Here is a 22,733-nt window from a genome sequence, read left to right as displayed (position 1 = left end):
AAAAGACACTTGCTCCTTGGAAGAAAAGCTATGACAAATTTAGACAGCATATTAAAAAACAGAGACATCACTTTGCCAACAAAGGTCCGTCTAGTTAAAGCTATGATTTTTCCGGTAGTCATGTATGGATGGGAGAGTTGGACCATAAAGAAAGCTGAGCACCGAAGAACTGATGCTTTTGAACTACGATGCTGGAGAAGACTCTTGAGAGTCCCTTGGACAGCAAGGAGATCAAACCAGTCAATCCTAAAGGAAATCAACCCTGAATATTCATTGGAAGAACTCATGCTGAAGCTGAAACTCCAGTACTTTGGCCACCTGATGTGAAGAGCCACCTCATTAGAAAAGACCCTGATGCTGGGAAAGATTGAAGGCAGGAGGAAAAGGAGACGACAGAGGACGAGATGGTTGGATAGCATCACTGACTAAATGGACATGAGTTTGAGCAAGCTCTGGGAGTTGGTGAAGGACAGGGAAGTCTGATGTGCTGCAGTCCATGGGATTGCAAAGAGTCGGACATGATTGAACAACTGAACAACTAGAAATATTTCAGTTTTAAAAAAAGAAACTAGTTTAATCCTCAGCCTTTTAAATATGTGTATGAGACTTATTTATCTGATAGCATCATTCTTTTCTTTAAAAAAAATGATCTTAATTAGCCTTTTATGCAAGAAGTGCTATATGTTTTCATTGTTACATAAAGACAAAGAAAAAAATGAAAGTTAGAAATTTGCGGGGGGAAGATTTTTCAAATTGTTATGGTTCGTTCTACAATACATCAGTAAGTGAGTGATGATTTTAGTATTGCACATTTTCAAAATGTTATAGTCCATTACCTTACAAATTTGATAAGATACACTTGGAATTTTATTTTCCATCAAAAAAAACCCATGCATAGGGAGTTAATGGATCAAAATTCTATTATTTTCATCAAAAATTGATTCACATTTAGCTGTAATTTTGATAGATAAATGATTGGAACTGGCTACCAGTAAAGGATTGAGGACAGACTTTGAAAAATGTCATTTTCTGCATATTGGGTAAAAGTTAAAAATGAGCATCCTGGGCTTGCTCACATCACTTTAAAATCTCTTCTCCTCTGGTCAGTATAATCGATGAAACTAATTTTTCTGTTGTGAACGCTACTAAATCATAGAGGTAGTTTATATATACTTTACCCCTTGTGATCAGCATTGTCATCAGTCCAACCTAGAGTAGGTTGATTAGCAAGAATGATTCCAGTCTCCGAGAGAGCCGCCAGGAAGCTCTGCCTCCTAATAGGTTGATTAGCAAGAATGATTCCAGTCTCCGAGAGAGCCGTCAGGAAGCTCTGCCTCCTAGTGTTTTCACCTGATGTAATCCTTTCCCACATCCAGCGCAGGGTTGATATGGTAGTGTGTCACTTGTGAGGTTAGGTCCTAGAGACTGCAGTGCCTGTCTTGGTGGCTGTGCCACTCTGTCTCTGGAAGCAGCTGTCTTGTGGTGAACATCCAGTAGAGAAGCCACATACTGAGTAACTGAGGCTTTTGACCAGTCGCCGGTTTGAAACTGAGGCGTTTTGCCATCAGTCCTGTGAATGAGCTTACAGCGAAATTCTCCTCCAGTCCAGGCAAGCCTTCAGATGACTGTGGTCCTGACCAACGTCTTGACTAAAACCTCATACGAGACCCTGAAATATAAACACCCAGCTAATCTGCTTCCAGATTTCTGACCAGCAGAAGCTGTCAAATAATTTTGTTGTTTTAAGCCACTAAATTTTGGCATAATTTTTTATGCACTAATAGATAACTAATACAAAAAAAAAGGCAAGCTTACTATATTAAAGATTTACATGCTGTTAGTTCAGAGTGTGAATTGCTGTTTAATATGAAGAATTGCTATTTCATGATAACTTTTGGTTAAATAATTAAGAATTACAAAATGACAAAAGTTGCCAGTTTGACAGCTGTTTTTTAATAATAATTGGCTATATGCATACTTCCAATGATGATGACTCATTTTCATGTAATTCTTTTTCTTCTTTATCCTATTAATGAAATATAATTTTACAGGTCTGAATCTAATGCAACATTTAGGCTTATATTTTTTATGATGTTTTTCACTTTTATCTTTCCAATTCATTTCTTACTAAGATATTGGCCCAGGATGTAATGGAATTTAAAAATAAAAGGAGAAAGAAAGTAGTTCTTCACTACTTTGTACATTTCTACTAGTCTATGTTAGGTCCCCTGTCATAGTTCTCAGAGTACCTTACACTTAACCTTATTTGATGGTTGTCTTGGTTTATTGTCATTGATTATGTTCTTGTTACACTGGAAGTTCTGTGAAAGTCAGAGTCTGTGTCTGTGTTTCCTGTTACACCCTCAGTGCTCAAAACAATGTCTGGTACTTAACAGCTTCTCAGTAGATAGATTAGTCAAAAGAATTAATTTTTTTGTATTTTTATTGTATTGAAATAATGATGAACTTCTATAATTATAAATAATTTGGCTGTCATAATCATGTGTCCTCAGGGGAATGGTAATTGTTTATGGTAAATAGAAAATACTCTTGGCACTCTTCCTGCTGAATATGAGGTATCTTTAAAAAAATGTGTATCTTTTTAATTTCCATAGCACAACCACTGCCTCTGAAGAAGATGTCTCAAGTAGATTTCCCCGAACAGATAGAAGTGGATTCAGCAGGTATAACAGGGATGCAAATGCTTCAGGTAATTTGGTCTCAAGTAGCACATTGGAAAAGAAAATTGAAGATCTTGAAAAGGTATGAATTACAAATTATTTAAGATCTATGAAATTAATATACCATTAGGATTCCTTTTTCACTTTCATAGCAGCTGAGAGAGAAAAACTGAAATGTGTAAGGATGAGGCAGTACCAGAAAAGGGAAGAAAATGAGGGGCATGATGGGAGATACTGTTAGTGTTAATTGGTACTTGTATGTGTAGTCAAACAGCAGCTTTGAATCAGTCTTAATTAGATATTTCCTAGATGCGTAGTGGCTAAGCATTTTCTGATTTCTTAGTGCTTTTCTATCCAGTTCTGTTGATGTTAAAACTTTTCGAAATGGAGTCAGTTCTTGAATTGCTTAGTATTTAGTGGCTCCTCTCATTCTGCCAAGAGTTATCTTTATTTTTATTTTTTTTTAATTTTAAAATCTTTTAATTCTTACATGTGTTCCCAAACATGAATGGCATTTAGAGAATGGCATTCTATCATGTATACTATCATGTAAGAATTGAATCGCCAGTCCCATGTCTGACGCAGGATACAGCTTGCTTGGGGTTGGTGCATGGGGATGACCCACTAAGATGTTATGGGGAGGGAGGGGAGGGGGGTTCATGTTTGGAAAGAGTTATCTGTAATATTGATACATTGAACACAGTCTTTGCCTTTGAAATGTTTAGAAGTCTATGCTAGCAGTGTGTACTACTGTGTGTTTATTATTATATAATCTATTCAGTTTGTAGACTTTCCTCTACGTTCTGAGTTAGAGCCTAGAGCTGCTGTGATGTCTGCAACAATTTTAAGAGTAAACCTCTTTAAGAGTATCTTTGTGTCTCAGACAGTAAAGAATCGGGCTGCAATGAAGGAACTGTGGGTTTCATCCCTGGGTCAGGAAGGTCCACGCTGGAGAAGGGAATGGCTACCCACTCCAGTATTCTTGCCTGGAGAATTCAATGGACAGGAGCCTGACGGGCCACAGTCCATGGAGTCATCAAGAGTCGGACACGACTGAGCGACTAACACTTGAGAACATGTCAAATGAATATTGGCATTAATTTATTAACCATGGGTTCTCAAGTTTGTTCTGTAGACATTCAATCCCTAAAATTAATAATGATGCTGAATTACTTTCTGATTGTTGAAAGCATGTCTTGTTGAATTGAAATTATTCCTTGTAAGATAAAAGTTGTTTTAAGTAGAGATTGAATTTTATTCTTTTTTATAACATTATGATTATTTTTAGTTCACATTTGAACTTTAACACTAGTTTCTGTGAGTTTAAATTGAAAAACTTTAAGGGATGTACAGTATAATAGTTTTCAAGTCTGTGCACGCCCAGTTGTGTCTGACTCTTTGTAACCCTTTGAACTGCTCCTCCGTCCTTGGGTTTGTTAGGCAAGAATACTGCAGTGGGTTGCCATTTTCTCCTCCAGGGAATCTTCCTGACCCAGGGATTGACCCTGTGTCTCCTGCATTGCAGGCAGATTCTTTACCTCCAAGCCATCTGGGAAGTCTTAATAGTTTTCAAGGGGGTTCATCAAAAAAGGCTTTTAAAGTTCACAGAAGTTTGGACTGAGTTGTTGGCAGCAGCTGATTAAGGAGACTGCCTGCCTGCTTTCCTCTGAGGTCATAAGAAAGAAGCCAAATTCTGGCTGAGACTTTTTCAGTTCGGCTTCACTTTTGCTTCTGAGATGGCTGACCCAGCCTAACGTCCTGGATTCTAAATAAGATTTCTCTGAAAAAGGTGTTGCACTGTTTCTGTTTGTTTGGGGTAGTACTGCATGGCTTGGTGGATCTCAATTTCCCCAACCAGGGGTCAGACCCACACTCCCTGCAGTTACAAGTGTAGAGTCTTAACTATTGGATGGCTGGGGAAGTCACTCCATTCTTTAAGGGGGAAAAAGGTTTAAAAGCTAATAATGATTTTCAGCTCCTTCATTTTACCCATTTGTCAATTAACTGGCAGAGCCAAAAGTAAATGGAGGATCACTATTTTTCTGTTTTCCACAGAACAATCTCCTTTTCTTAAACTTTGTATTTTGAACAAAAGTTTTGAGTTTCCTTCAGCAGGGTATTAGTCATTTAATATTAAGAGATTTTATTATTAATGGTGGTGACCAACTAAAAAGCTAAAGTCATTGTGCTTAGTTGCTCAGCCATGTCCAACTCTTTGCAGCCCTGTGGACTGTAGCCCTCCAGGCTCATCTGTCCATGGGGATTCTCCAGGCAAGAAGACTGGAGTGGGTTGCCATGCCCTTAGACAGGGGATCTTCCCAACCCAGGTCCTTGCATTGTAGGCAGATTCTTTACCATCTGAGCCACCAGGGAAGCCCCTTTGAGTATTGGTATTTGTTAAAAACTTGGGTAAACATTGATTTAATCTGAAGTATATTTGACAGCTCCTGTATTCCTCTCATTCCCTGGTTCTTTTCTGTGGGATGGGTTCCTCCTTCCCTCCCCAAGTGACTTAAGAAAGTCACTGGAAACCTTCATATGTCTAAGGTACTTCACCAGATTTAGTGGATGTACGCTATTAAGATTAGAAACACTTGTTACTTCTCAGTTAACACTTTGTAATTCTATGTACCAGGAGGTGGTAAGGGAAAGGCAAGAAAACCTAAGACTCGTGAGACTAATGCAAGAGAAAGAAGAAATGATTGGAAAACTCAGAGAAGAAATTGATTTGTTAAACAGAGTGAGTATTCACATAGTTCACTTTAATGCTTTTGTTTTTTCCTGTCAGTTGGATGAAAATGCATAAATGTGAAGAGTTTAATAATGTGAAGTGAATAGTTCCTTCCTTTGTTAATGTCATGGTAATCTGTGGTAGTCAGGACTGTCGGTTCATTCCACAAACTGATCTCCTCCGGCCAGTTATCGGTTGTGTTTCTGTTACTCTTCTGGGGATGGACCAGTGAATGGATTTGTTTTGTGTTATGCTGGAGTCTGGAGGTAAGAGACAGCTTGGTCAGCGCCACACATAACACGTACAGCAGTCCTAGCACAGAGTTGCCTCGAAGAAGAACTGAAATTGCTCTTTGTTGCCATCAGAAACTCCACGAGTCTGTTTTTGTGGTATTTTGACCACTTTTGCCCACTCCAATTATACGTATTTATCCCCAGTTTGAGGTTTAGCCTTACTCCAAGTTCTCTATTACTACTAGTCATAACACTTTTTCCCTTTCAGCCCCAGTATTTACTTCCTGCTTAAGAAGTAGGTATTAATGCTAGGCCATATTTAGGTAATGGTTATGAGAAGCGATTTCATAGTTTTCCTTTTTTGAAGGCTTTACATAAGGTGGAGAAAAGAAATTTGTTTCAGGGGAAAAAGGAACAAATTCTTAATCCAGTCTTAACTCTGATTCTGAAAGCAGAGAAAATAGAAAGCTGCATTATGTGCAGCTCATTCTAATACAGCTCCGTGGCATTAACTGTGGGGTGTACAGGAGGACTCTGAAGCTCAGAGTTTACCTTGCTCAAGGCCGTGTGTAGGAATTGCATAGTTATATGCTGAGCCAGTAAGTGACCTTCAGGTATTCAATAGTGTTAATTTTAAGTAAGCTCTTTCATTCTTGTTGACTGCCTTTCATCTTGGTTCAGAACATGGGCATTCCTCTGTTGGCTATAGAATGTGATTTAATAAAATCTGCAAATATGTTTGATGTCTGTGATGTACTGGCACTGTCTTAGGCACTGTGTTTATTAAAAAGCGTAAGACACCTGCCTTTACAGAGTTTATAACCTAATGCTGCTGCTAAGTCGCTTCAGTCGTGTCCGACTCTGTGCGACCCTATAGACAGCAGCCCACCAGGCTCCCCCATCCCTGGGATTCTCCAGGCAAGAATACTGGAGTGGGTTGCCATTTCCTTCTCCAATGCATGAAAGTGAAAAGTGAAATAATGATATATGAATGTATTATTTTATCATTTAATGATAAATCTTAGATAGGTCTCACTTTTAGGAATCTCATATCTTTATTATTGTTTTTTTTTCCCCCAACAAATTACTTTCCTGATATCATTTATTTAGTTTGTGAGTAAATACAAATTCTGTTTGTACTTTTAGAACTCAATTCGAAGACAGTATACTAAATGTATCAGAATGCTGCTGTCCAATAGTGTGCTTAGAATTCAGATTTATCTCTCCAAATTTAGTATTTTGAATTGCAAGGGTAAATCTATAAATGTCTGCTTTTCTAACCATCAGTAAATAGTCTGCCTTGAAATCGTGTTTCTTCAAACTAAAAATTACAGTGGATTGTCTTTGTATTTTTCGAGTGATTATATTTATGGCAGTAGGATTAATATAGGCAACAGAGACCTGGAGTCTGATAACTTTAAAGCTGGAGGGTAATTATGTAGTGGCTTTTGCATTTTTGTAAACTTAAAAACCTTTCTCTTAAACGAATTATCATAGAGAAACCCTAATGTAATTTGAACCAGATCAACTCGGTAAGCCCCAGATCTCCTTTTCTGTATGCCTCAGTTATGTCACCTCCCCAGAGTCTCACTCCCCAACATGAACACTTGTTAAGATCACCCAAGGTGGTGGAAGTCTATACAGAACTTGTCCTTGGGTCCTTCGTAATGCCTAATGTGACACAGTGTTTGCAGTTCGAGGCCCCAGACCTCTTACTGACGGGCATATGTATTTTGCCCTTTCATTTGGGGAAGGAGGGATTTATTTTTAACTAAAAACTTGTCATTGATTATTAAAAATTGGAAGGTTCACAACAAACAGTGCTGCTGTCTGACTTCTCTCTAAAAGCTGAAAGATCTGACAGGAGCTGGTCTGCATCATCCTGGTGCCAGTGAGGAGTCTGGAGCGCGTGCTGCCTTCACCTGGGGCGCGCATTCCTTCTGAAACTGTTTTCAGAATGAGCCCGTGTTTCCAAAGTAATTGTTTATATGAATTATCTTTGAATGTGCATTTTGAAGTGTTTTTTTAAAATCACCTACAGAATATTTTAAAACATGTAAAAAACTTATATATTATTTTCCTTTTTGTTTCCTAAAGGACCTAGATGACATAGAAGATGAAAATGAACAACTAAAGCAGGAGAATAAAACTCTTTTGAAGGTTGTTGGGCAGCTAACAAGGTAGAAGATTCAAGGCTCAGTGTGGAGAAATATTTTAAAACTACTGAATGTTATGGTTAATGCTAGGACAATATTCCTATGCTGTAATGCATTAAACTAACTATGTATATTTATTTCTAGAAAACAGTGGGTGTTACTTTTCAAAATATTTCTTTTTCATTATCAGTTTCCAAAAGTATCAACCTTTTACTCCATGAATAAGTAATATCTTTTAGTTACTAAACTGGTAGGTTAGGCCTCTTTTGGTTTTGTGTGTTATTCAAATAATATATGGTTTAAAGTCACAACCATCTGAATATATTGCATGTATGGTAGTATGTTTTCTCCCTCAAAGAATATACTTAGTGTTTGTTTACATGAATTTAGATACTTTGGGGGAGTTACCTGCAAAGGCCTTATTACTGATATGTGCAACTTTTCATATGTTGATGATATTTCATAAAGGTCTGTGTCTACTGTCATTTTTCCTTTCAGCTTATTCTAAGCAATTTAGAAGAACATAGAGTCACAGTTTTTATAACAGTCATCTTTAAAAAGGAAAGTTAAAAAAGTCACTTAATATCATGTACTAGTTGGCTAAATATAAAATTTAAGAGAATACTTGAATTGTGCTATATAGTAAATTAAAATGTACTATTTTGTATTCAGATATTGAAAAAAATTTAAAATCACTTTGACTTTGGAAAAACAGTTGTAATTTTAATGTATAATTTCTTATGTAGGTACTCCTTTTTTTATAATTATTCCAAGGTTTATAAGTGAACATGGAGTATTTTAAAGGTTGTTTATTCATCAAGCCTAAAGAGTATATATAATTTCAGTGACTGTATAAGAAAAACAATTCATATTCTTAACTACATGTATTAGAATCAAACCAAAATATTTATCCACATTTAAAACATTTATATTTACAGTAACAAAGCATTGCATAAACAGAAATAGTACTGAAATATTTTGCTTAATTTCTGACTTGGCAGATAACACTGTGACACAGTTGTTCTCATATGAGAAAATTATTCCCCTACCTCAAATTTAAGGACTTTTCCTCTTAACTTTGGATTTTTAAAAACAGAATTATTTTGAAGAATTACGAAAATTTTCTCTTTGATCAAATAATAATAGTATTTAGACTTGTTTTATGTTACGTTTTCATGTTGAGTAAAGAAATTGTCTCCTTTAAGATACATTAAGAATGGTCTGTCTGATGTTGAATCTCTAATAGTACACCAGTTAATGTATGTAAATAGCTTGAACATAGTAAAATCCATTTTGGGTACCTACCGACTCTTCACTTGCTATGTCACTTCATGATTCACTGTTAGAAAATAGGGAGGGTAATTGCAGAGTAAATGGTGAATATCAGATGTTGAATTCTGACACTCTGTTCAGTAGCCTAGATTGCACCCTCTCGCCTGCCACATTCCCCCACTTCAGAAGTTCAATCTTGAGTAATCATCAGAGTCACCTGGATTGCTTAAAAGGAGTTCCTGGGTTACCACTTCTAGCTAGGTTTAGGTTGAGACCTTGGATAGAATAAGCTGAACATGTGGTGATTCGGATCATAATTTCGATTTGGAAACAGCTCCTCGTGCCTCTTTCCTCCCATAACTTCCATTGGAATCACTGAAATTAACATAATTTTAGCTATCAGCATTATTTCACCCTTTAGTTTATTTAATAATTAACTTTGTCTCTCGAAAACTTCTCATATGTCCATATATATATATTTACCAAAAAGTTCAATGATAGATTACCAAACTTGATATAGTTGTAGAATTACTGCATAAGGGCCTCCTTTGGGAGAATATTCCCAGCATGGGAGTAGTGGTTTGCTGCCCGCTTGTCAGAGTGGCGTGCCAGGCTCAGTCACTGGCTTTGGCTGTGAAGTCCTCATCTGCCTTTCTTTACCCTTGGATGTATGGCAGAAATATCAGTATTGCCTTGTTTCCCATCCGTGGTTTGGATATTGTGAAAATGGTGTCAGTATCCAGCCTTAAAATATATTAGTGTACTCATTCTCCAAATAAGAGAAGTATTTTAAATTTTCTGTTTAATCCTTTGGGAAGTAGAGAAATATCTCATTTCCCTCTTTAAATTTATACCAGATATTAATGCTTTTAAAGACCAAGCCATTTAAAAATTTTCCCTTTATTTCAGTTTACCAGGAACGTTTCCAATAATCAACTTTTACATAGTGGTACGTAGTACAGATGCAGAAAGGAGTGTGACAACTTTGGCAAAGCAGTTCATGTGCTGTCTTCCCTTCCATCCTTAAAATGTACATTTATATCACATGTAGGTTTGACACTGAATGTTGAAAAGCAAAGTAAGATCTGCTACAGATTCCCTTTAAATTTTATAAAAAGCATTGAGATTTTTAAAAGGTTACTTAAATGTACACTATCTTAAAATACTTGACTTTTGTCAATAAAGTGTTAGTATTTGTGAAATTATTAGTCCAATTCAGAAATATTTCTTATATTTCCTGGAAATTTGTGGCATAATAAAGCATATCCAGAGTTTATGTGTTTATGATATTATTTTCCAAACAATAAGTTTATTATCTTTAGGATAAACATGACTTGCTTCCTTGATTTCTGGCATATATTATCTTGCAAATTACTGAAGTTATCTGTTTTATCTTTCTAAAATTGTTACTGATTTTGTTGCACTACAGTTATCTTTAGAGAGGAAGAGGAAGGCTTTCCGCTGTATATTTCTAAGGAAATTTACTAGATGTAAATAGCTTGTCAAATCTGCTCAAGTAGTTTAGCTTGTCATACTTGCTCAAGTAGTTTATAAGCATCAGTAGATACCTGAAGCAGTGTATCTTTTAAAATAACTTTTTAATTCCAGTAGAAAGCAGTGTATTCCTAAAGGTGAAAATCCTACCTCAGTTACATGTGGTTTATATTTTCTGGATTAATCTGGATTTTTATAATTAGAAACTAAGATGCAAGTTTTAAAGTCCACTGATACTTTGTGGAAAGCAATGCAAGTCAATGTAGTAGAATGTCCTTATGTTCGACACTGAAAGACACAATAGGAGGGACCTTGGGTTCGATGATCAGTTGGATGTCCTAGACAATATTGCTATGTATAGTGATAGTCATCTTTGTAATTTGATCTTGACTCAGTACCTAGTAAGTTCATGCAGTATTGGCACTTATTTAATAACTACTCATAATGTTGTTGATAACCTGTTATAAGATTCAGGCATATGTTTTCATCTTGCAACACAAAAAAACAAACATACCAGCTTTTCACTGAGGAGAATTTATTAAGTGAGGAGGAACTAGCATTTGGGAATTAGAAGTTTAAGATAACATGCTAAAGTCAGTGGTAAATGTTATTATATCTAAACCATTCCTAATATGTAACAATAAACTTTCTTTTGCACTGGAAATGCCCTGGCATAAACAAAGGACTTCCCATTGATTAGGATTGTAACTAGTATTACTTATCTGAGAACTAGTAACACTTTTCTTTTGTTTCAATGAACTGAAGACATAGTACTAGTTAGACAGCAGATATTTTGCTCATCAGATCCATCAACAGAGGCACTTCCCCCCATGCTGTTGGTTTTCTCATTGATGGATAGAAGTTGGTCATTTAATTCTCAGTGTAGGCTTGAATCATTGCCCAAGAAAACCTGACTCCACATTGTTTTTTAACATGTTAAAGCATATTAAAGTCATATCCCCAGCCCCACCCCCAAATAATTATGTTGTGAGTATGTGAAAAAGGTATGGTTAGGGGGGTATGTTACATTTTCACACTTACTCTTTTAGCAAGTATATATTAGTCAGCTGGGTATACAATTCTAGATATTACAGAAGTTTCCAAAAAATGGACATGGACCAGCACTTATATCTAGCAGTGTATAATCTGTAATGGTATGTAAGTAGCATTAGCTGGTCTAATCTTAATAGTTCATTCAAAAGTATTCCTTTTGTATTAATTATCCAGCCATTGTATTTTAGCTCCGGATAATAGGTACTGTTTAATTTGCTGCAGCATTTACTGAATGGTGGAAAGACCTGAACATATTGGGAAGTATCTTTCCATGTTTCTTTCAGATAATTATATATTATGAAAAGAACATTTTAAAGCATTTGGAGCAGTAATGAAGTAAAAAGAATTCAATGTATGTCAGATACACCCAACTGTTGATGCTACTCAAATGTGATTTTGAGTTAGTTTTTCTGTATACATTATTGATTACTGATTTGTTTTTAGGTATTTAAGTCTAAAAAACATTTCACATATTGGCAGTCACTTTGGTAATAATAGAATATTAGTGATGATCACTTGATGGACATTTATTACATGCTTATTTTGTTTCCCCTTCTGCATACCTGATAGATGTATATTACTTTTTTTTTTTAATTTGGTAAACTTGTTTCTTGAAAGTTTTGACCATGCTATTCAGGGTGTTCAATGTTATGCTTTTCTTCTAAATTTAAGTCTAAGATGTCTGCTGTTACTAGTAAAGACCATATGAAAGCTAAAATTTACTGTTTTGTTGAAAAATCAGCTAATTCAGATAATCCAATTATTTGTAGAGAAACATCTGATAATTTATTGATTACTTTAGTATTGTGTATACAACTGTCATAATTCTCATTGCATAGGTTTTTACTGGGGTAGTGAACATGATAAAGATTCACTTCTAATATGCTTTGCATGTAAAATAACAAATATTCAATAAAAAAGTAAATTTTCATCTAATTTTTAACACTGGTTAATTTTTTCTTCCTTCCTCTACCATCAGTAAAACCCTGACCTTGAGTTTTATTTTCAAAGTTAAAGGACAGTGCTAATTGTTCTAATTAGCTTTTGTGCCTCTTACTGAAACAATATGCAATACTTTAAAATCTTTAGAATATTATTGTAAAAGGAATTGTGTATTAACAGATGAAAATATAGTATTAATAAATCTGAATACATTTGTGGTGAGGCTTTTTGAAATAGTGAAGACGTGTACACATAATTGTCTTTGTGTTTTGAAACTACACAAATAATTTCTTAATCCAAACTTGGATCTATCATCCACTAAGTCAGATGGTGGTCAAAGAATTTCAGGTCCTTACAGTTAGAAAAGATAAGTAGAGGTCTGGGAATGTAAAAATCCAGTCTTTTTTTTTTCGTAAATGGTTTACAGAACCTTTTGCCTAATGTGTCATTCTTCATACACCTGCACAGGCTAATCGGTCTTCTTTACTTCTAGAACTGTAGATTAATCTTCTCAGTAATGTCATACATGTCTAACAAGTGAACAGGCATCTTTCAGTCCGGCTGTTTAGACAGTGTCTCAAGTCCTTATGTAAGAATGTACTCCATTAGCAAGTTTATCAAAAATGTTTTGCAAAGTCTCCTAGTCTGCACTGGAACTGGAGCCCTTTATCTTAGACTTCATCAAATCCACCCCATCCTCCTTTTTTTTTTTTTTCCTCTCCTAGATTCACTCAGTGGGTGCATACAATTCTATGAGTAGCTTTAAACTACCTACGTAATTTTTTAATCTCATGCCTCTAGTTTTCTCTTCCCACTTCTACAAGAGGTTACATTTTGTTCCTGGTCAGCTTCTTGGAAAGAACTATGTAATATTAGACCTTTATTGTTAAAGAAACAGAACTAGTTATAATACCCTTTACAATCTCCCTCCCCCTTTTTTGGATGTCTAACCATATAAGGCTAAAAAGAAAGCAAAATTTATCTCTTAATTCTGGACCAAACGCACAATTCAGCTGTCACTTTCAAAAAACTACTGTGACTGAATAAAGATGCTTTTAATAAAGGAGAAAGCTACTTGGTGTCAGTTAGTTGAGTGATATGAAAAAAAAATGAATATGACCCAGTTAGGAAAGGTAGATTTAAATCACTAAAGAAAATTATGCCAGTAATTTTCATGTTAACTGTATTCTGTGTTGAAGTATGCAAAACCACTCAGTATAAATTATAGTCAATCCATGTATGATTAGCTGCTGTACATGTTTAGATATACTATGGGACATAAAATTAACAGTATTTGAGCTTTTATCCAGGGAAATATTTGTGTTTCTTTAAAATGTAAACTATTGATATTTCTGTTATTAAGCGAAGGTAAATGATGTCATCAGTGGACATTTTAGCTTTATGGAAGCAAATTTTTAAGAAAAATAGTAGAAAGCTATCTGATTCCTTTTATTATTCTTGTAGTGCAGAAGTATAAACAAAGATACCGGTCGGAGGCATAGGAAAGTTCATTTGAAGAACCTACAAATCACTTTGGGTAAAAATACTTTCATCTTATACAGTGTTCAGAAAATGGGGAAAATTATAGACTTTTGTAGTAGATTGAAAGTTTCATGTATGAATAGTTCAGGACAGTAAACATCACTAACTTGAAGTAAAATTATGCCAGTAATTTTCACATTAACCGTATTTATTATTTGAAGTAAATCAGTTAATCAGTGAAAATTGTAATTGGATGAATGGACATTTCAGAATGCTAATTAATGATCAATAGACGCCTAAGAGTACCTCTTGTAACTCTTTTGAGAGCAATATATCTTCAGTTCTGTTAAGCAGGGTAACTCAGTTAACAATTTGAACATAACTTTAACCCTAATTTCGTATAGGGCATCCTGAGTGGCTCAGTGGTAAAGAATCTGCCTGCCATTTCAGGAGTCTGGGGTTCGATCCCTAGGTCAGGAAGATCCCCTGGAAAAGGAAATGGCAACCTACTCCAGTATTCTTGCCTGGAGAAGTCCATGGACAGAGAAGCCCGGCAGGCTACAGTCCATGGGATCGCAAAAGGGTCAGGCACCTCTAGTGCCTTAACAATTTCATATATCGTGAAAACATTCGGTGGTTAGTTACTCGGTAGCCATATATGCCAGGCATTGTGTTCAGTGCTCTAAGTATTTATTTGATTCCTTAAACTCATGCGAGAAAGAGATTGGGAGATTAATTTGCTCAAGGTGAGAAAGCAGTGTTTTTTACCTTTTGCTGTGACATACTTTTATGACATAATAACTGTCCTATTAAATATGTTCCCAGTGGTTCTCAGAGTCTGGTCCTCACACTGGTATCCTTGGCTTCTCTTAGAAACCTGTTAGAATACAAATTCTTGGGCCCCACCCAACAACAGAATGAGGTGAGGCCCAACAATCTGTTTTAACAAGCCCTTCAAATGATTCTCATGCAGGTCAAAGCTTGCAAATTTGCATCATGCATTTCTATTTTTAAGCAAAGATCTTGGTCTTTCTTTTGTCTGGACATTGTATAAGCAACATAACAAGAACTTGGGGGGTGGGGAAGTGATCTTCTCAGTGTTGCTTATGTTGCAAAAGATTGTATCAGGAAAAAGCCTCAGCATGGATACTGGCAGCTTGGCATAACCCTATTAGTTTAGTATTATCTCTGGAACTCAAATGAATTCTTAAGTCCAAGAGTCTGTAAATGAAATCTTTGTTTTTCTGTTAAGGTTGATCTCTTATTGCCTGAAGCCTTTTGGTATCAGAAGTGCATTTTTGTTAAACTTTAAACCTTAATGGGAGCAAATAAATGTATGTTTCATCAGAGTTATGGGTTTGTTTTTGTTTTCTTGCGTGTACAGATACTGTGGGGTAGTCCATGGGGAGACTGAATTTTCAATTTACTCTCTGTGGACTCAGAAATTGAATAGCATTTTCTCCTTAATTGACCAGTGATGGGAAATCCACAAACTTGCATCTCAAAGAGTAAAGAAAATTAAAGTCTATTTGGGTTCATTGTTTTCTTATATTATGAGGTAGTTAAAGAATTACATTTTTTGTTTTGTTTTAACTTCCTAAAAGCTCTGGAGCAGGTTTTGATGACATAATTCTTATGAAGATACTACAGAGAGTACTCGAATACCCCCACACCCATTTCCCTCTGTTACTAATGTCTGACATTAGTGTGGTGCATTTGTGACAACTAATGAATCATATTGGTGCATTATCATTTACTGAAGTTCATACTTGGTTCAAATAGTCTCACTTTTCCCCCAATGTCCTTTCTCTGTTCCAGGATCCACTCTACTGTAGCACATGACATTTAGCTGTCATTTCACCTCCTTACACCCTAAATTCTGACAGTTTCTTAGACTTTCTTTGTTTTGATGACCTCAACAGTTCTGAGGTATTACTGATCAGGTATTTTTCATATCTTACTATGGACATTTCGGATATACACAAAAGAAGAGAAATTATCCAATCTTAGTTTATCTATGCCCTATTTTTTTTTTCTTTTTTTGCTGAGGTATTTTACAGTTAGATTTCACCTGTAAATACCTGAGTATGTGTGTCTAATAGATACGGGCTTAAAAAATAACCACAGTATGATCATACCCAACACATTTAATGCTCATTTCTTGATGTCATCTGTTTAGTTTGGATTCTCCTGGAAGGCCTGCAAGCTACTTAGTGGGGAAAACACCTGTGAGGAAACATGGGGAAGGAGCTAGGGCAGGTTGGGAAACCTTGGTGCAGATCTGACTGCAGCGAAGAAGAAAGGAAGAAGGATGGTTGAGCAGGAAGTCTTCATCCACAGTAGAGTTTAAAGAAAGTCTTAGCAAGTCTTGAAAAGTCCTCCTGCCGAAGATGCTCATTCATCAGAGTGGACTCCTGCATCTTGCAGGAGTGGGCTTGCCTTTGTATTCCTGCTATGCTCCTTTGTTGGCAGGGAGCAGTCAGTAGGAAGCAGGGTGTTAGCTGAACACCGTGGCAGGCTCAGATCACAGCAGCTGTCAATCAATTACCTACCCTACAGTAGGAGAGGGGAGAAGCCCATTTTCAGAGCTGTCGCACCCTGTAATGCTTTGTGTTCAAATTTCTGCATATCCCTCAAAAAAACATTCTTTTACTGTTTATTCAAATAAAGATCCAAATGAAAGTCATTCATTGCATTTGGTTGCTATGTCTCTTAAGTCTTTTTTAACCTCTAAATTAAACACACCTCCCACTTTTGTACCATTTTTCAGGTTAAAATTAGACCGTTTGTCTTGTAGACATTTTGGATTTGACTGATTCTGTCTTTAAGATGCTGTTAAACTTGTTCCTCTATCCCCTCTGTTATCTGTAAATTGTTGATTAGATGTAAGGGACTTTATTAGATTCAATATATATACCTTTTGGGCAGTAATTTTATAGGTACTGTGTACTTTGTTGAATAATCATATTAGAAGGTACTATTGTCTGGGTTGTCTCATTTTTAATGATGCTAAGACAGATTAACAGATTCAGATGTTATTAGATTGATTTCTCTATTTAAAAATTTTTCATATCAACCTTTTATGTAATAGTTTCAGCAAACTTTGATAGGTATTGCAGTGATCATTTTCAGATTCTTTCATTTTATTTACGTAAGTAGTTAGAATTCTTTAAAAAGAAACTCTTCCATCAATTCCTTGGTTTCCCTAGACTCTAAGGAAGCTAAGATCACATCCTCTTCCTTTAATTACCAGTTTTACGGTAATGGACCCTCTAGAGCCCAAGCAACCTCCAAAGGTAAGTCATATATTTGTTTTATATAGTTGAAGTGTTTAATTCATTGCAGTTTTTTATTATGCCCAGATTATCTCATATTTGGGCACTGGATGCCCCTTCCAAGTTGGCTTCTGTGTCTTTTATCATGGATGGCCTCCTTGTTTTTCTCTGGCATTAGTTGTTCCAGTCTTATCTTGTGCATTGCCTTTTTAGGACCTGGAATTAAGAGCTACCTTTCTTTTGTAGAAAATTAAAGCCTTGATAATCATCTAAATAATCAGATGAAATAAAAACCGGAGAGCAGTTGCAGAGCTCTTAACTGTAAAAGCTGTAAGGACTTTGAAACATTTTCCAACTGGCACTTTTACTGGAAAATTTTGAAATGATGGAAAGCTCCTTGTTGCTTTGCAGTTTCTCTCTCACTGATTTTCTGTGCGAGTGGTAAGCAGATCGTAGATGTCTTGACGTGAAAAAATTTAAACCTATTCATTTCTATTAAGCATCTCAGGACATCACTATAAAAATCAAGTTTTTTGGTAGTTAAATCCCATTAAAATGGTGTTCAAATTAGAGTGCAGCACAAAAGTAATAATAGATGTATAGATGTTCATTGAGTTGGATGTGAAATATCAGAGAGCTTATATAATAAGGTATGCTAATAATAAAAGTGGTACCCAAATTGTGACACTCCCCCCCCTCCATTTAAATTTGGCCCAATAGACACTAGACACTTCCGTCTCTAGTCACATCTGAAAGAGGGTCAGTTCTGAAGTGCAAGCCAGGTAAGTTTTCACAGCGGTTGTGAGGCAGTCATGGTGAGGAGGAGGATGACTAGAGGCAGGCTGGGAAGTTGCCTTGTGACTGATCCCCCGGAGTCCTTGCTCTTTAGAGTAAAGCCTGGTTGCTGGCAGCTGGCAGCCTAGGGCACCACTTAATAATGGGCATTGACGAAACCTTTCTTCTCTTCCTGCCGATATCTCCATCCAGAAAGAAGGACCCTCTCTTGTCTTCCAAAATATGGAAACCAGCTGTGGTGCTTGTGGTGCATGGCCTTCTCAGTGCGGGAGCTTCTCTCGTTGCAGAGAAGTGCAGGCTCAGTAGTTGGTACACGGATTTAGTTGCTTCACAGCATGTGGAATCTTCTCGGACCAGGGATTGAAGCAGTGTCCTCTGCATTTGGTAGGCAGATTCTTAACCACTGCACCACCAGGGAAGCTCTAGAATTCTTGTATTTTGCATCTTGCATTGGTTCACAAATATTCACTGTATATTAACTTTGTGCTACTCAGTACATCACAGTGAAGGAAACGACAAATCCTAGCCTACACGAATTTATTTCTCTGTTACCCCCAAGAGAATGTTGGCACAGGGTGGCTGCTTCCTAGAATGTCCTTTGGAACTTTCCAGAAGATGAGAATTGAAATTCACTTATCTTTTGACAGAGAGTAACCTTAATACACATCTTGGGCTATAGTTTGCATCATAAGTCATGCTGATAGGTCTAATGTTGGGGAAGGACAAATTTATTCTCCTAATTTTGAGAAATTAGGGATTTTGAGCATAAATTCATACTTCCATTCATTTAATTTGTTGTATGAATTTTTTTGTCTCCAAATCATATCCTTAATGGCCAGTGCTAGTAAATTCTCAGTGGAGGTCAGGATTCTACATTTTCCAGTACATTCTGATCATCTGAAGCATTTGTACTTATTTACCATTTCTGTGCTTAATTTTATAATGGATTTCCAAATATGGATCTGTATTCCTGTAGCTCATAAAATTCCCAAAGTCAACCATGGTTAAATAAAACTTACTTCTTGTGTTTTTCTTTCTTTGAGAGCTCTGCAATTGAGGTGGAACTGAGTACAGTGTACTTTATAAGCTTTTGGTATCTAGTTAGTTGAGAAACCTTCTCCTATGGTGAAATCATCATCCATTTACTTTTTTTTACTTTTTTGTGATTGAGTGGTCAGAACACTTTATCCTTTTCCTGTGACTTTTGCCTAAAGATTTATTTCTTTTGGGAAGAACCTATGTAGGGGAAGTAGAACCAGTTTTGCAAGGATAAATCCTTCATTCACTTAAAACTCAGGATAGCACTTTCCCTTTTATACTTATATTTTAAAAAACACTCTTAAAGTAATTTAAATTAGTAAGAGTTATTTGCCTTTCCCAGGATACCTGAGAAGTTTCTCTTATTTTGTCTCAGACAGGTTTATAACATCTTCCTAACTTTGAAAAGGTGAATATCTCCATGTTGTTGGGGAAATAAGACTGAGAGGAGTATTTTAACTTGAGATCACATGGTGATAAAAACAGAATCAGATACCTTTCTAGTACCTGAAAATGGAGGTGTCTGACCACTAATATTATTCTGCAACACTGGTCTGTTTAGAGAAAGGTCAAAGATCAAATAATACTATAAAGCCATGTTGTTGTTTAGTCACTAAGTCATGTCTGACTCGGCCACCTCATGGAGTGCAGCCCACCAGGCTCCTTTGTCCATGGGATTTCTCAGGCAAGAATAGTGGAGTGGGTTGCCGTTTCCTTCTCCAGGGGATCTTCCCAACCCAGGGATCAAGTCCCAGCCTTCTCTAGGCAGGCAGATTCTGTACCATTGAGCCACCTGGGAAGCTTACTATAAAATCGTAAGATAGAGGAAATCATAAAAATCATTTGAGTGGAGGGAGAGTGGAAATTAACTTTTCTCCTTATCTCTTGGAGAGCATGATTTCAATTCATGTGTCCAAGGTTCCTCAGGTAGTAGTGGTATAGCCAGGTTCTGAATTCAAGGAGGTGTGACTTGGAAGCCAGCCTTCCCAGGTGACGCTAGTAGCAAAGAGCCTGTCTGCTAGTGCAGCAAAGGTAAGCGACACGGGTTGCATTCCTGGGTGGGGAAGATCCCTTGGAGAAGGAAATGGCAACTCACTACAGTATTCTCACCTAGGAAATCCCATGGACAGAGGAGCCTGGCAGTCAACAGTCCATGGGGTCACAGAGTTGGACATGACTGAAGCAACTTAGCATGTGACACGTGAACTTGGAAGCCAGCACTTCATTAGGTGGTGAAGAAACTTAGCTGCAACCCTTGGGTGGGAAACCATGGTTCATCATATGTTGAGTGTATTTTGCTAAATAACTCTGGCTGTGACTGACACCAACCCTCCCTTCCCAATTCCTTCAAACTTGCGTCATATTCTAGCTCCTAAAGATATCTTCTCAGACCTTTAAGGGATTAATCTCTTCCTAGTTGGTGCACACACACACACACACACACACACACACACACACACACACCCGTCTAATCATTTAACCATATGTATGCATTTTGAGAACAGTCTGACTCATGTGAGTGTCCCTGTGAACTCCAGGTGATTCTGAGGCAGGGTTGGAGAGATTACCGCACTTCAAGAAACACCTCCTTGAATTCAGAATCTGGCTCTACCACTGCTCTCTGAGTGACCTCGGACATACTGCTTTATAATTTCCTCATCTGCTGCCAGGACAAACCAGTGCCTAACTTGGCTGTCTCATTGTGAAGGTTAAATGAAAATGTGATGCTGTGCTTATTTATGACTGATGGGAGAAGAATGAAAATGAAGTACCTTTTATAGTGTGATTTGTACCAGTGAAGAAATTGAGATTATAATGCTTATCTTCCCTGAAATTAAGCAAAAAGTAATCAGGAAGCTCTGATGAGTAATAAAACTGCCATCTGGTCTTATATATCTGTTTTGCTAGGGAGACTATTTGTACTCAGAAGTCCAATGGAAGCAACTCAGAACTGTGTCCTAAAAAAGACTGTTGCACTGTGTTGATACAAATGTAACATGATCTCTTTAGCCCCTGGAAACTTTGTGACTACTCAAGAAACACTGAAGGAAATCTTGTTTGGAGGCAAACATATTTTAGAAAGAAAAGAGCTTCTTGATTTAGTTTACTTGAGAAGCTCAGACTATTATTTCTCAGTTAGCTTTCTCTTCCTTTCCATTGCCCAGGCTCAATCTGGGCCTGTTTCTCTACCAAGAAATATCTGCCCGGGCTCCTGAACAAATATATTCCAGAGGAGTATCATTAACCGAGCTGATACGGAAACTAAACATGGTGAATCAGCTTGAATTCAGAAAGGCTGGCAACAAGTCCGTTTCTTTGCTCTACTTCTCTTGTGTTTTCAGTGCACCTGATTACTAGAGACTGGCATGTCCTGATAGCGGAAAACAGGAAGTGTATCAAAGCAAGGGGCTGTGTGTCCTCTGCCCTGCTTCTGTAGAACAGCAAGCAGTTTCTCTTGACTTGGATATGTGGACTGTTAATACAAGGCAGCAGAGCAGAGGAGGGCAGTTCCAGGTGTCCTACTAGGGATTTTTTTTAATTAAGTCACTGAGGCAGAACACCACAGTGGCAACCGAAAGGGCTAGAACATTCCTGCCCTCCCCCCTCCTGAATTGCACAAGTTTGAAAGTAATGTTTGTCTTCTGACCTAGAAAAGGAATCTTAACCGGAATGTGGGTTTTGTTTTTTCTAGTTACATATATGTATTTGAAATCGTACACACAGCATAATTCCTTTTGTTGTATTTTCTCCTCAGTATCTTGGATCTTAACGCTTGACCATTCTTACACCTAACGTGTGCGTTATCACTCAAGTAGAAAAATACTCTGCTCAGCTTAAATGTGTGTATTGTCATAAGAAATCTGTGGAGTATAAAAACGAAAGTTTAATCTCTATTTTAATTAGGTTCAGAAAGAGTAGGAATGTTTTTTTCCTCCATGAATGATATTGATGAGAAAAATTAAAGCAAGTGAGAGACTTTTCAACTAAAAATATTTGGAACTTCAGTTTAAATTGGTGGGGGTTATGAAAGGTAATGGGCTTCCCTGGTGGCTCAACGGGACAGAATCTGGCTGCAGTTCAGGAGGGGTAGGAGATGCGGGTTCCCTGAATTGGAAAGGTCCCCTGGAGGAGGGCATGGCAACCACACCAGTATTCTTGTCCGGAGAATCCCATGGACAGAGGAACCTAGTGGGCCACAGTCCATAGAGTTGCAAAGAGTCGAATATGACTGAAGTGACTTAGCACGCACGCACACATAATATGGTAATATGGATTTAGATAGATGGATTACTTTGAAGGGTTAGTGAAACTTCTTAAGGATCTAGCATTTTTAAGGAATTAAATAAGATTTTTTAAAAAAAAATTGAGGTCAAATATGTGTTATTCACACATGGTAAATGCAGAGCTATTAGTATTATTTCCACATATGCTTTGTCTACCTACTTCACACGTTTCTTCCTAATCTGTTATGGACAGTGTCTATATTTTTCAGTAGCTCTTCAGTCAGTTTATAAATTTCTTTGACTTGATTACTACTTCTGAAAGATTTTTGTGACTTTTTAGTTTTGTCTTGGACTGAG

The 22,733-nt window shown here is 36.8% G+C and overlaps 1 protein-coding gene across 1 annotated transcript in view; it reads left to right on the top strand.

The window, feature by feature from the left end:
- PAWR (pro-apoptotic WT1 regulator) overlaps window positions 1-12,457 on the top strand; it is a 114,783-nt gene extending 102,326 nt beyond the window's left edge. Inside the window, exons 4-6 of the mRNA XM_068970450.1 lie at window positions 2,616-2,763; window positions 5,317-5,421; window positions 7,743-12,457. Of these exons, the coding sequence (XP_068826551.1) occupies window positions 2,616-2,763; window positions 5,317-5,421; window positions 7,743-7,829 (340 nt within the window). The 3' untranslated portion in view covers window positions 7,830-12,457. The remainder of the gene's footprint in view (window positions 1-2,615; window positions 2,764-5,316; window positions 5,422-7,742) is intronic.
- The last annotated feature ends 10,276 nt before the right edge of the window (window positions 12,458-22,733 follow it).

The sequence above is a fragment of the Capricornis sumatraensis genome, chromosome 4, assembly GCF_032405125.1.
Source record: "Capricornis sumatraensis isolate serow.1 chromosome 4, serow.2, whole genome shotgun sequence".
NCBI lineage: Eukaryota > Metazoa > Chordata > Mammalia > Artiodactyla > Bovidae > Capricornis > Capricornis sumatraensis.
This window is presented reverse-complemented; position numbering and strand designations above follow the sequence as displayed.